This window comes from Hetaerina americana, unplaced genomic scaffold (genome assembly GCF_022747635.1).
Source record: "Hetaerina americana unplaced genomic scaffold, ioHetAmer1.1.p SCAF_225, whole genome shotgun sequence".
Classification (NCBI taxonomy): Eukaryota; Metazoa; Arthropoda; class Insecta; order Odonata; family Calopterygidae; genus Hetaerina; species Hetaerina americana.
In genome coordinates, this window is record NW_027286792.1 from 293,216 (window position 1) to 309,341 (window position 16,126).

Sequence of the window (16,126 nt, forward strand, 5' to 3'; positions counted from 1 at the left end):
GGTTTTTAATGATAACCTGTGAGATTCACAAGCTCGATTTAGTATTTGTACATGAATTTTCTAAAAGTCTAAAAATCACTTCGCTAAGGTTACCTTGGGAAGCGATGTCCGAAGGGAAGTGTCATTCTCCTGTTGCGATACCACACCCTAGATCGAGAATTTGCTAAGAATCTAGCGATGAACTCGGGCTTTTCTTGGGCTGAAACACCAGAGTTAGCATATCACAAACCCACGTTCACATTCTAGACCCCAGTGGCCGGGGGCAAAAAGTTTGCAATGATGACTTACTGTTAAATTTTTATTTGAAATTGCAGTTTGGCGCTATTATGAAAGTTATCTGTTCCTAAAACGAGTTGAGATCGGTTCAATTTACAAAATCATTACTTATAGCTAAACCGGGCCCAAGATGCGGGTATTTTTCAAACTTGCAGAAAGCACACATCCCTAAAATGCTAGTTATTTCTCCGCGTATTTCTCCTAAATGGGAACATATGATATCCTCGTCGTGATAACTTAGTTAAGAAGTTGCTTAGTTGGAAATTCACAAGAACATTAAGTCACTTGGAACCGCTTAATTTGTTAAAATAGAGGAGATAACTTCAGGCGTCACTTTGTGGAAACGATACATATTTGCAAAAGAAACACTTGGTTTTTCCACATAAAATTTAATCACGACCTAGGTTTCGACGCTCAGCGTCATCATCAGCGTGATGATGACGCTGAGCGTCGAAAGTTTATTTTGCAAAAATTGTTAAAATAGTATTAATTTCCCATGCTAGTGATGTTTCTTTTGTTTGAGCAAATTTGTAAGCCGACAATTCTAAAAAATCGTAGATCATAAAATATATTCTTTGGTTCAATGTGCATCCGAAATTGAAATTGGTTACATGTCAAATTATAAATGCAATTTAGAACAATATTAAGGTCCTGCTTTCGTCCTCAAAAGGGCCTTTGAGATGTTGTGTCTATATATAATTGAAGACGCGAGCTTTCTTGTGTTATCGAGGCTGCTTGCACATGAAAAGCGTGTACACTTGTGGTTAAATACATTTTCCGGTTATGATTTGACTGATGATATGGCCAAGGAAAGCCCTCCAGGTGTGGATGAGAGACACGAGCCAGTTCCCTTATCCTTTGGAATTCATAGGTTGTACCTTATCTCCTTCTCTATGTGCAACCGGTTTATTTTGGTTGGTTTTCTAATTGTCATTGTCTGGTTCTATCTCAGCGAGATAGAACCAGACAATGTGCCCATAAATAACTCTTGTTGACCAGCAGGGGAATAACAGTCAGGTTTGCTACGCTCTGTAAGCCAGATGGTCTTATTTTCGTTGAAGAAAACCGCTTTGCATACGGTAAGCGATGCAATTGACGTGAGTGAGGAAAATTCGAAAGATCTTTGTGTTATTACAGTTCTGTGTAATAATGGCTGGTGTTTTTCTCGCCGAACGCCTGAGCTGTTTTCCAGAAGGGGATTTATATCATAGAAAAAAATCGTAAGAGCAGTATCCATCACTTGCGTTATGTCTCTCCTTTGATATCCACCCCTCTAACCAAGCCAGTATCTTGAATACTACTACCTACTGAAGCCTAGTAGATGTAAAGTGGAGCTCTAACTTCGTGCATAAATATAGAACTAACTCGATCGTGGTACGATCATTCATACTTCGAACGAGAAATATTGGAATTACTAACAGCTGACTTTTTTGAGCGGAATGTGTGGAGAAGAGTGGGGTGTCTTATTTTGAAGAGTGGCCATTAGCTCCTTTTACTGAAATTCAGATCGTAAAAAGAAGATAAAAAATATGTCCGTGCGATGCTCACATTTTTGTAGAAAGTAGATACAAAATAATGCACTTTTACGGAATTTGCATGCAATCCATAATAAATCTCAATATAACTTACAAAACCCTTGTGTTTTGTAAACGGGTGTGTAAATCTGGTCGTGTTACTGCATATTCAATCGTCTGTCGACGTTCAGCTTAATACCTGGTTATTGCAACTCCGGTTGCGAATTCAGATCGGCTGTTGTGGATTAGATAAAGAACTTAAGCTTCTGAAGTACCCAGTTTTGTCCTCGCATTGCAGTTATTGCTGCGCGATTAGTATTTTACGCGAAACTTCATTTTCTCATCCATTGTAATGAAGAGACATGATAGCTAGATAGAGAGATTTGTCATACGGGCGCATGATGTTCAGGCGCATAATTATCTGAGGGCGATATCCCAAAAACTTAATTGAAAAGAAAAATAAATTTAAAGTTTTTCATGAATGTCTGTGTAATCAGAGGTTATTCACAGATCTTATATTTTCCCGACCGGTTACTGAGTGTTTTTCATTCCAAGGCATTTAAAAAATATACATTTGTGTTGATGTACACAACTGTTGAGATTGCGTTTCATGTTTTCCACTCCTAATTATTACCGCGTAGCGTGTTGGGATAGTTATTCCGGTTGCATGCATCGCAGGTAACATGAGCGTCTCTAGTTGCCTATATTGTAGGCACAGTGATCTCACCCTCTATAGTCTTCACACCAATTGTAAATATTGAACATATTTAATCATGAGGACAACCTGAGGGCAACGCCATCGCCACTTTGGTTTAATTATGGCCATTCTTTTCATTCAGTGTACCTCAAATAAATTTTATCGATTCCTAAATTTATCCATCTCTAAAATGGAATTATAATACCTCTGCTGCTTTGTGGGAATTTTCTTTGCATATTCTTTTATATTGATTGTTTTCCATATTCATTTGTCATTGTGGTTGTTTTTGTTCCCATAAATCTCAATATCCTTAAAGTTCTGTGGTCCATTTGTTAGTTTTCCACTTAGAATTCACAGGGGCCTAACCGATGTACCTGCATTGCTCCAAAACTTGTGTATTTTTAATTGCTATATTACTCTGCAAAAATAATCAAATCGCTGACCTTTGTGCCAATTTGCATATCTTAGCTGGCTTAGTCACTTAATTTTCAACCAATTTTTAATGTTCTAAAATGTACAATCCTTACTATCATAATTTATCTTGAAAAACAAACATTGGAATCAAGTATATATTTATTCCATTATTATATTTTTCACTTTCATCGGCAGTGTAATATTACTACAGGATCACAGCTGTTTTGAATCATATTTCTGGATAAATTCTTATGGTTGCCAGCTCTTAAAAATTTGAGTATTATGTTATCTTCTTCTAATGTGTGAGTAATGCCTTCTAACCTGGACAAAACCATAAGAATAATCTGCATCATCAAAATTAGTCTAAAACATCAAAATTAATAACAGCATTTTGGACATTTAATGTAGATTTTGGGTGCATCCTGAAAATGATAACATAACTTTTTTTTAAAATGTCATTACCTCATAATTTTCTTCTTTCCATAGCCCTGTCCACTGTTTCTCTAAAGGGCTCCATGACTTCAATTCTTGACCAACCGGCTAACTAAAGCTTAATCATCAAAATTCTATTTCAATCAATCCCCAGCCTTATTCTCCTTCCCGCCCTATACTGCATGTATTAAAAAATATGAGTAATCTCAGAGAACCCTATCTTACTCTCCTACTTTTCACTCTACGAATTAATTTTGTGTTGGCTGCCCTTGTTTGTGTAATCTGAGTCATGTACAAATTTAAGGTAAAATGGCTTCCCCTACAGTCTACTTCAAATGTCTGCATTTTGTTCTCTAAACATATCTTCTTAACTCCATGAACTCTTTTTAATTCTTGAATTCTATATTCCTTTCTGTTAATTTTTCTATTACTGCCATTGCATTGGATATTCTCCCAACCTTTCTAAAGCCTAGTGAACCTTCATCTGAACAGTTTTTGGCCCTCTTTTTCAGCATTCTGTTGATTAGTCTTAGTATATCCTTTGCTGCATTGAAGCTTAAACTTCTGGCCTAATTTATTTCTTTGCATATATTTAATGGGATGTGGATTAATATTGGCTTCATGGAGTTTTCTTTCCAAATAAATATTGTGAAAAAACATAACATAATTTAACTGGTATCACCATGTATCTCATGGCTTGTATACATAATCCTGCTTTGGTATTTAAACCATGTGCTACTTTTATTAATCCTTTTCTCTGCAAAACTATTGTTTTCTCGCTATAGTTATTTCTTTTTTCAGAACATTCTTCCCTGTTCACCTAACTGCATTTGAATCATCACTTCCAAGTGTTTTCTTACAGAAAATCCCCAATTTAAGCATATGCAAAAATATTTTACACTGTCATCTCCGTTATCATTATGATTACTTGTCAGCAAGTGCACATAAATTTAAACTAAATCTGCCAGATCTACTTTTACCTCAGCTTATAATTTTCTTTCAGTCAACCTCTTTTGGTAACTATCATCTTTCATCACTTTCTGTTCAGTATTTTGAGTAATCATTGTGAATAGCCATCCTTCCTTCACTATAGCTTACTTTTTTACAGTTAAAATCTTTTATCTCCACTAACTCTCCATCTCAATTCATACAGCCTTTATTAATCTTTACTTATATTCATATTTTGCTTGTTTTACAATCTCCATGTTCTTAACAGTTTCCTAATAGCTCATGTATCTGCTCTAATAATTGTGACCAAGTGCTGTCCTGTTCAATGATTTTGTGAGATTCCTGAGGCGGCTAATCCCCTCTATGGCCGTGCATAACTTCCACTCCAGTGGGCCAAGTCTCATACTTGTCAGGATTCATTGCTACATTTATGGTCATAAAAGGATTGTGTGAATGTAATTCTGGTGATTTCTTATTGCCTTCTGCTATAGAATAATTAGCATGTCATTTAAGTGATTACCATACTGTGGTCAGATATCCTTGCCAGTACCTTGTCTCCGTGAAGGACACACATTGAACGAAATCCCATTCAAACGGTTCCTGCCCTTTAATCTACCTGGCATGACTTCACCTGAAGCAATCATTTCTACCAGAATCTGCTAGCCTAGATGATTTTTTTGAGGAGTGTTATATGTTATATTTTGTTATAGAAGTAACTGAAAATATTCAAATGGGAACAGTGACATACTTGAGAAAATCAATTGATTTCAAATTCTTTTAAATGCTCAATGAGCATAAAAGCTAATTTATGGAACTAGTGGTTAGGGAAACGTTTCTTGTTATCCACCAATGTTCAGTTCAGTAACAACTGGTTAAAATTTCATTTGATTGACCAGTCTTCATTTATCATCTTTACTCTCCCTTATTAAGCAGTCCTCTTCCAAACTTTCTTTCTGCTTTTTAACACTTCCACCAACTGTATTCTCTTCACAACTTACTTTCTCCATCCTCATCACAATGGATATGTATTATCTTCATTTTAATATACTAAGTAAGGAAATATTTCTTTCAATGCAGAATGATATCACAATGTTATTATCTTTCATTGAAATTTAATACGTGTGCATAATTGTTTTTTGTAAAAAAATATATTCTTATAAGAATTTTTATTCTTCACAGCTCTCCTGGTACACCAAATGGAACGTAAAAATCTCCTAGAAAGAGAGTTTAATTCTGAAAAGGAGAAGTTGAAGTCCATGCAGGAGCAAACGCGCATAATGGAGGAGGATCTGAAGTTCAGGCAGATGCGGCAACGACAGTATGCCACTCTACCTGTTGTAAGTACTATTTCATCCCTTGGATTTCTCCTCCCATCTCCTCAGGAAGCTGTGGCCATACCATCTTATGGCTTTTCTGAATAATTATCTGCATTAGAGTGAATCATTGATTCCTCCACTATGCCATTGAGATTCCACATAAATTTGCAAATGAAACTGTTCTGCTGTCTCTCATGTCTCATGTGGGAATAGTTCCATAGAAGATAGTCCCTTGTTTTTTGCACTCTTCTGCCTTCCGCCCATTGGTTTGGACACATTCATTGTAAAGTCTTAGAGAGAATTTCTAATAATTCAAGTTTTAAATTGCACCAGTATTTCAGTTGAACATGCTTATTTACTTTTGGAACCTGACAAATGATCTCTTGGAATTGCTATAACTGTGATGGAATCTATCTTGTACTTAATCTTCAATTATTGATGGAGGGCAGGCAAAAACAGAGTGATTAAGGAGGAGAAAAACATATGCTAACTTATATTACATGCCGGAGCAGTTCCATAGTTGTAAGAAATATGCTTACATTTTTCATCTAATAATATATTTTTTTAAATTAGGCACTTAAGAATGATAGCCAAATTATTCAATAATAATGCATTGGATATATTGGATTGAGTTATATTGAAATACTATGAAGTGGAAAATTAAATGCATGCTTCTTGTCATATGGAGAAATATACATTAAATATATGTTCATTTGTATATTTGATAATTTTCCATACGATTGAGAGAAGGAAATTTATTTGATAATATATACTAGACTGATATTTTGTGTTGCATAGAGTGAGCAGCGGTACACTTTTCTATGCCATTCACTCAAATTTTTTAGGGTTTACCTCAAAAATGTAGGTCACTGGTGTGTAGGATAATCTGGGTATTAGACTTCATATTATTGGGTATACATACATGTTGATGAATGCATATAGGGATTGCAATGAATTGTTGCTTTGGTAGGGTGGTGCTTGTCCAAATAAGATGGATCTTTGGTAACATTAATATCCAAAAATTATTTATTCCGCCCCCTGCTATTTAGTTTATACTCATTACCAATTTATTTATACTGGTGCATCAAAATGATATGTTCCTTCAGTTCTTAGTATTTGTAAACTTAATTTATCCTGAAATGTACATGTTTGAAAGTAATAGTATTTTTTAAATGTATAATATTAAATATTTTTCACCATGAATTAGCTCTTAAATTTTGTGATTTAGTCAGAAATTGTTTTAAAAGAAGCCAAAAGGAGTCTGTAAATAATATTATATGTATCAACTCTAAGCTCTAATAAGTAAATAAATAAATAATTAAATGAATGACTGGAATCAAGTAGTGTAGATTATTATTCTTTCGCATTGTTCTCAGGTAAATTTGCTTATTAGATTAATCAATCCAGTATGCCATATGTCTTATTAAAATGTTCTAAGTAAGATGTTCCAATTTTTATGAATGCATCTACATGTTCATGTTCTAAAACATTTATGCCTTAGCATGAGGAAATGTTAGAGTTGTTCAGTTGTGCTAAGTTTCTTTTAGAGCTTTAGGTTATATCACTATTATGCCTCAGAAGTGTTATCTGCAATGCAATTGTATTGTTCATGCTGATTCAAAACTTAATGCAGCTTTTAGTCATATTGTATGGGAGATATTTGTTATCTGAGGTAACTTCCTCAGTCACTCATGTCTCACTTTCCATTTTTTGTAGGCTTTACTATCTATCATGGCATAACCTAGTTAAGCACTGAATAACTTTAACTATCAGCCAAATCTAATGGTTACATGCACAAAATGTCATTTTAATAACTCTTCGTGATGGCTTGCCAGAAGATTAATATTAGGATGATTATTCATGATGAAATATTTTCTTAGGAGGAAATGTGTCCCTAAAAATGACCCTTAAAAATTTGAGTTTTCTAATTCATTGTCTATCTGAAAGTAATTATTCATTCTAAAACGTGGTGGCTAATGTACTTGGCTTCTCATCCTGAGGGTCCGGGATGAAACCCTGGCAGTGGCAGATATTTTTCATTGGTATCCCGAACCCTACTCAAGGTTCCTTTGTTGAGGGCACTTTTGAGTGAGTACAGCATCTGTTGGATGGGATGTTAAGATGCGGACCCCTTGATGCTTTTCGTTTAGAGCAGGCTAATACCAATGCTGGGTTTCTCTCCTCCCTTCATCCTCACCTGTCCATCCCTAATGGCACAAATGGCTTCAGCTGTCAGTCGCTCCCGTAAAAAAAACAATTACTGCTCATTCTAAAATGCTATACCTTATTTTCCTATACTTTTATGTGCCCTATATCCCTCACACAACTCTACAAACACTAATGATTGATGCAGCTTCTAGTTTATATAATGTAATATTATATATTAATTGACATTGAATGAGTAATATTCTTTTTGGAACTTAAAGTCCTAAAAATTTGAAGTATGTGCTGTGAAAACTACCTTTGAAGTTTTAATGACAAAATATAAATTATCTTGAAGGGTTGCATGTTTCATTGAGAAACCAAGCTTACCTATGCAGCTCTTTTTCAAACTTTTTTATATGATGACATTTCGTATTTGAAAGGTTCCAGAAAGTGAACTTTAAGCCTCAGAAGTGGATTTTACATCCACTGCATTTTCATTGTGAAATTGATCTTAGTTATTATGTGAATCCTAATTTATTCAATATAAAGTTTTCTAAGGCCCTAAGATAGATCAATTTTTCAGAATATCATTTATAGAGATAATAGAGCTATTGTCTGTTGCATGGGTTTCAATATTTTTTCATAATAACCAGTGCATTCAGCATGGCTAAAGGGAATGAATTTGAGCAATTGACCATAATTATCTTGAAATTGGTTGAATCTTGACCTTTTCTATCATGGCTTTTGTTAAGCTGAAAGTAGTGGTGAGGTTTGCAGGGTACAGTGCTATTTCTGTATTGAGATCTCAATATATCAAAGAAAAGTTAAATAAGACAAAAGTAAAATATGATAAAAAAGTCAGTGTAGTTTGCTTCATTTGTATATTGAAATGAAATTATTCTTACTTTGGATAATTTGATCTAAAATTTAGGACAATAAATACAAATAATAGGAAGGAAATATATTTTTGGTTAGAAGCCTCCATTATGTTGTGGTCAGTCATATAATAAAGGAAGTAATGATATGAGGGAATATCAATTTAGTCCTCTCATGTCATAAGTATTTCCATATTAATAATCAATTGTCTGTAGTTGGCATTTGTCTGCCTCTTCAAACTACTCACCAGTGTTAAAAGTATCCAAAAAAATAGGCCTCAAATAATTACATTGTGCACTTGAGTTCCTTTTTTTGGCAAAATGCGAATATATTTGGCAAAGCATGTGGTGTTAAATTAATTTTGTATACTTTCATTGCATATTGGAAGATGCAAATATTTGAAGGTAGAAGTAGGAACAAATCATTAAACTTAAGTAATTTGAGGGGAGGGGAAGTATCTTTAGTCCAATCCTTCCCAAAGGTCAGGCATTTTCTTAATTTCAGACATTAATATTCTGTCATAAATTATTTTAGTTCTCTGTTTTCAGTTGTTATGGGCCTTATGGAAGAATAGCATTTTTAATTTCATGTCACATTTTTACCTTTGATATTATATTTCTTTACATGTCTGGCCTCACAAGTTATGTAATTTTATCTCATTCTTCACATTCTGATGTTATTTATGTGCAACTGAATTATAATCTCCAGTCTAAGGTTAATAATTAAATTGTTAGCACATAATGAATGGATTTCTTGACTTTGACCATGTTTAGTAAAATGTTCATCTTAGATTACAGTTTAAACCTCTTGCCAAATTAGTTTAGAAATTTTCTCCTAAAATGTGGAGGTAATACTGTATGTAACATAGCCAAATTCTTATGTGGAGACATTTCTGTAGCTCATTTTATTTTACTTATTTTGAGCGATGGGGAGTAATTGAGTTAACGGTGACAATTACTCATTAGGTGTTTTGTACAAGTAATTGTTAAAGTTCAAAAACAGAAAACTGTGGTTTAAATCAACCCATAGTGTAGTTTCCATATACGCTATTGATCCTTTTTTTATTTTAACTTGCTTGATACGTTAAAAATCCTCTTTCATGCTTGTGGTGGTTAAGTAATATCGATGTCAAAGCTGGAAGTTTCAAAATGAGCTTTCTTCAAAGCCTCGAAGCATTTTGTAAATAATACTTTAATTTCTTGTTTTTGTGATTAGCTGAACAACTCCTATCAAAAAGAGTGAGACTATCATAATGTCTTTTTGAAATTGTGGAATTAGCAATCTGCTAGATTAAAGTGATGAAGGCATTGTGAAAAGGAAAGTGAAAATAACTGAGGAAATGGCTTATCATCAGTGATTATGAATTTCTGAGATTCTACAATGAATAAAAGCTGATAAAGCTGCTAAGTTTTTATGTAAAAATTCCAGTTTATTCATATTAAATGATAAAATTAAAGTATTGTGATTAATTTTTTTATCTGATCCAAATATTTTTGGTAAAGTCTAACCTGAAAAAGTCCTAAACTGTGCGTCTTATGGGCCAGGAAATATGGCACAATATCTATAGTCAAGTATGTTTAAGTTTTAGTTATAGATGACCCTGAAATATTATTTTTGAAAAAAAAATTGTTAGCAATTATTTATATATCATCATTATTTTTTTGTTTTTAGTATTAGCTATACTATGTTAAGGTGATTTATGTTGTAATTATTTACTCTGTGTGTGTCAGAGTAATTAACCTAATCTTCATGAAATCTAACCATTAGTATCTGGACAAGTTTATTTCTTCACAAAGTTTTTTTGGCTTGATAAATGTTTTACAAAACATGAAATTACGGATAGAGATATGGCTTCCTTTGTAATTTATGCAATTCTTATAGTCTATTTGTGCTACATGCCTGGGTAAGAGGCAAAGTGTCACCATAGTAACTGTGCTTACACTTTGCCTCTTACTTAGAATAAAGTTTTAAGGATGAAGGTTGCATTTGGTAGCATGGATTACCTTACCTTATTGTTTGTAATTTTTTTACAATTATAATATCCCTTAGATGCACTAAATACATTTCTGCTAGTAATTTTGGTGATAGCTCCTATTGCACCTGTGAAATGAGGGACATTATTATTTAGGTGGAGTCTGTCACTGGTTTTAATTTTTAGTGATGTGCTTTGAGAAAATGGTGTTCCTGAGAATGCAGTGGTGGGGTAAGGGAAAGTAACAATGAATAAAAAATCTGTGTTGGCATTTTCCTTCCCTTTAAATTTTTATTTGCTCTTACCTATGTGAATAAATAGTTGAGTTATTAAGAATATATTTTTCTGCTCTCCTGGCCCTTCTGGTGGTTAGCATGACCCTGGAATCCCAATAAAGTACTATTGGATTGTTTAAGGGTTTAATTCATGGTGAACTTTTGTTACATTAATTCCCAAAAGAATGACTCAATGCATTTTTTATTATCAAAACATTATGGTTAACTTTTTGTTAAAAGTACGAGGGTCATCCGGAAAGTAGTACCCGTTCGTGAAATAAAGACACAAAAGTAAATATTAACAAACATAAAAAATTTTATTTGAAAGAGGATACTTTAAACTACTTCTCAACATAATCTCCAAGCAAATTAAGGCATTTGTCATAACGTGTGACAAGTTTCTGTATTCCTGCTGCATAGTCCTTCGCCGCCAGCTCATTGAGATACGCGAGGGACCCATCTTGCACAAATTTTTGCATAATGCAGATGGTGTTTAACAATTTCATGAACAATTGTTCGAGAAACATTGGGAAAATGCTCACAGATGTCATCAATTGTGACGCGCCGATCGTTCCTCACGAATTCGTCAACTGAGCTCACCAGTTGGTCTGTAATGACAGACGGTCTCCCCGAACGCTCATCGTCGTGTGTGTTCCCCCTCCCCATGTTGAAGTTGCGACACCACCGCCGAACAGACGACTCGTCCATTACATTGTCTCCATACACCTCCTTTAATTGGCGATGAATATCACATGGGCGAACGTTTCTTGCATTGAGGAATTTAATCACTGCCCTCACTTCACAACTGGCGGCGTTCTCAATTTTTTTAAACATTGTAAACAATCACAGAAACAACACAGGCAATGCTAGCGTCACGCAACTTGGCTCAGAGAAGGCAGACAAGCCACTGAAGCTATCTGACCTCGTCCAGCGGCTACTCGCGTCATCAGCACTTCATGCGGCACGAACGGGTACTACTTTCCGGATGACCCTCGTATATTATTGCTGATGTTACCCTGTATGTTTATCAATATTGATAAAACTTGTTTGGTAACTTACATTAATTTGAAGGAGTGTCATATTCACTGATAAATAAGGAATATCTGCCCATGAGGTGCACTGATAATGAATCTAGTTCATTATTATCCTTCTAAAGTGTTGTTAACTGGCTTAAATTATTATCTCTTCATCCCCTTGAGGCAGGTAAAATAAAGTGATAATGATAAAATGTGCCAGTTCTCTTTCACTCCTTCTTTCATGCTTTATATACTCTCTGTAAATAGTGTTATTTTGATGCATTGATAATTTAAGAAAGAGGGCTTGACCACAGTGTTTGCCTTTCCTCATTTCAAAGTGTTTAAGCTTCTAGAGGGAGAAATTGTTGCATGGTAGTGTTGCTGTAGTAGCTGCTAACAGAAAGATCCCAGGCTGAATTCTGGGCAATACATACTTAGGACACTCTCAGCTAATTTTATGTATGGTTTTCTGGGTGCGAAGTTTCTTATAAACCACTGAATAAACAACAAACTGTTGCTACTACATTATTATTATCTTCAAAACTCATGTGTTCAGAGTGAAATTTAAGATAAGTGTATTAGGTGATAATACTGCTACTAATTTTGGGGGCTATAGAGTTAAGAGAGAAAATGATGTTTTTAGAAAACTAGAAAGTAAACTTAATCTACCAATAATAGTAGTTAACTCACACATCCTCTCCACATGCTATAGAAACTGCTATTTACAGTGTCATTGTTGATGTATAAGAATTGAAAGAGTTGATTAATATTTATTGATATGTACTGAACAAGGGTAGTTAGAAAAGTTCTCGGAATGAAATAGAAATAAACGACTTACCTCAGTGGAACTTTTTAAATTTTCAATGTAGTCTCTTGGTACTCTCTGTGCACTAATGCACTTGGTTCAGCGATTTTCCAATGTCTTAATCTCATCTCGAAAATTAGATTACCTCAGGCCAGCAAAATACCCATCTACTTTGGCTGTTTGTTCTTTGTTTGAAGGGAATCTCTGACAATTGAGGAAAATTTGAGCTTGGGAAAGATATGGAAATCGGAGGCAGCCAAATCCGGCAAATAAGGCTGGTGTTGCAACAATTTGTATCTTAATTTACGTATTTTTGCTGTGGCAATGACACTTGTGCGTAGGCATGCATTGTCTTGATGAAAGATGACTTTCTTCCTTGCCAAACCTGGACTTTTTTTGTTTATCTTTTGCTGTTAGGCTGTCCAGAGGTTAGTGTAGTATTTTCCTGTAATTGTTTGACCAGTGGGATGATTATCTATCAGCAGAATCTCTTTTGCATCCCAAAAAACTGAAGCCATCACCTTTCCAGTTGACCATATTGCCTTTACTTTCTTTGATGGTGGTGAATCAACATTGTGCCACTGCTGTTTTATCTATGGGTTATAGTCAAGGACCTAAGTTTCATCTGTGGTGACATATCAGCACAGAAAATCTTGTTGATTGCTCTTAAAACTAGTCAAAAATTGTTTGGAAAATTCCATGCTGATATGTTTTTGATCCTGTGGCAAGACTTACAACACCCATCTAGCAGATAATTTTCTCATATTCAATTCCACTGTTAAAATGTGATATGCCCATTCAGATGACAACCTTACAGCTTCAGTGATTTCTCACACTTTCAGTGGTCGATTCTCCATGACCATTTAATGCACTTTTGTAATAATATCTGGGGTTGTGGCACATTTTGGCCGACCACTTTGCTGATCATCATCTAAGTTGCCCTGACCAAACTTGAACTTATTCGTCAACATGGCAACAGTTAAGTTCCTCAGAATGTTCTAAAAGTAGGCATGGATTTCCTTTGCCTTCCTTTATGAAGTACGAGGGTCATCCGGAAAGTAGTACCCGTTCGTGAAATAAAGACACAAAAGTAAATATTAACAAACATAAAAAATTTTATTTGAAAGAGGATACTTTAAACTACTTCTCAACATAATCTCCAAGCAAATTAAGGCATTTGTCATAACGTGTGACAAGTTTCTGTATTCCTGCTGCATAGTCCTTCGCCGCCAGCTCATTGAGATACGCGAGGGACCCATCTTGCACAAATTTTTGCATAATGCAGATGGTGTTTAACAATTTCATGAACAATTGTTCGAGAAACATTGGGAAAATGCTCACAGATGTCATCAATTGTGACGCGCCGATCGTTCCTCACGAATTCGTCAACTGAGCTCACCAGTTGGTCTGTAATGACAGACGGTCTCCCCGAACGCTCATCGTCGTGTGTGTTCCCCCTCCCCATGTTGAAGTTGCGACACCACCGCCGAACAGACGACTCGTCCATTACATTGTCTCCATACACCTCCTTTAATTGGCGATGAATATCACATGGGCGAACGTTTCTTGCATTGAGGAATTTAATCACTGCCCTCACTTCACAACTGGCGGCGTTCTCAATTTTTTTAAACATTGTAAACAATCACAGAAACAACACAGGCAATGCTAGCGTCACGCAACTTGGCTCAGAGAAGGCAGACAAGCCACTGAAGCTATCTGACCTCGTCCAGCGGCTACTCGCGTCGTCAGCACTTCATGCGGCACGAACGGGTACTACTTTCCGGATGACCCTCGTATTTAATCACTGCTTGAATCTCAATTTTTTCCATCCTCACAAATCACAACACGTGGACAACAACAGAGGGGTGTCTGCCCCACAGATCTCATCCCAGAGCACTTACGCGTTACGTGTTTACTCAGAAAGGATTACCTACTACCACACGGGAAACTCATTTTGCTAGGGCTGACATATGGTGGTGATTCCAAGAGCCTTTCAAATTACCCTTGTATATGTTGCCTACCTTAAAGAATGTTGCGAACTTTTTAATGTAATTTGTAAAGACCTTGTAAATCTTTCAAAGACAAGGTAGCTCAGTTTATTTCCAGCTATTAAAAGATTCATTGAGATGTTTAGACCATTGAAGACATTTAATTTCTCTTGATGTGTGCCCTACAGTCATGAAATCTTTCTCTAATAAAATTATTGGAAAGCCTTATATGTTGTTCTTCTGTGGATAGGTGAACCTATTTGAGAATTATATGTATAATTGTGAGGGAGTAAATCTCAGTGATTGTAATAAGGTTGGGGACTCTTTCAATTACTGCAGATTTTAGGAGAAAGGAAAATAATCATTTTCTCACATCAAAGGCTTAGATTTTGTTAGTTTCATATTAGCAGTTTTGGAGAAACAAATGTGATGAGGAGTGCATTGCATTTTACCAGGCAGCAAATTAGTATCTGCTGAAGTTAAATGCACTTTTTCTGAGCTTTGTCATTTTGACTGGATCCTCCAAAACATTCCTGGAAAGAGATATAGATTTCCCTAAAATTTTACATAAAAATACAACCTGTAAATTGACGTTAGGTGAAATTTTTTAACAAATTCTATTGCTGAAACCATATGTTCATGAGAACATAAAATTAAAGTTGGATAAAATTTTAAAACGTTAGAAATGAGTTGAGTTTTTTTAAACTGTGATTATAATACAGCCATGCTAACTCAGTGAAATCCAATGATCATGTATACTACCGTTCTACCGTAACTTACCATGAAGGCACAAGTATGAGTGCTCTACTTAAAGTAACTTCCATTTGATTGCCAATAAAACAAGAACAAACGTAATAAAAACCTTTAGTGAGGCATGCATAGTTATTTTGCATGAGTGCCTGAAAAGTTTTTCATGCAGTTTGACCCCTTTACTTGGTGGCAGAGGAGCTCTTTTATAAGAAATTGGGTACAAGAGACACATTTGGAACAGTAAGATGATGAATAGCAGAAAGATATTTAGGAAAAGGGAGGAGTGTAAGAGTGTGCTTTATTGTTATAGAGAAGGCACTGGACTCCGTAATTTGGGAAAATTATTGCAATTGTCAAGAGAAAAAATAGGAGTAGACAAGACAGAAAGAAGTCTGATAAGAAATCTGTATATAGCATAAAGAACAGTGGGGAATAGGAAACAGCAGGACAGATTCCTTCAAAATGGAAAAATGAGGGAAGCAAGTGTGATTATTTCCAACACTTTTTAATATCTTAAATAGTTAATGATTTGACCCCTTTACTTGGTATCAAAAACATGTTCTTGGGTTTAACTTGACTGATAGCTTATAAGCAAGCACATCAATTGATTGATTGTAAGCAGTCATAAATAGCTTTATATTTGGGAAGGGTTAACTCATATATTTTCATATTTACCATTTGTAGCCTATATTTTGTGGAAGT

General features: G+C 35.0%; 1 protein-coding gene across 3 annotated transcripts in view; it reads left to right on the top strand.

Moving 5' to 3' along the window:
- LOC139689366 (TGF-beta-activated kinase 1 and MAP3K7-binding protein 3-like) overlaps positions 1-16,126 on the top strand; it is a 132,426-nt gene that overhangs the window by 89,256 nt on the left and 27,044 nt on the right. For all 3 annotated transcript variants that reach the window (XM_071586447.1, XM_071586445.1, XM_071586448.1), the window contains one exon: positions 5,461-5,618. In XM_071586447.1, the coding sequence (XP_071442548.1) occupies positions 5,461-5,618 (158 nt within the window). The remainder of the gene's footprint in view (positions 1-5,460; positions 5,619-16,126) is intronic.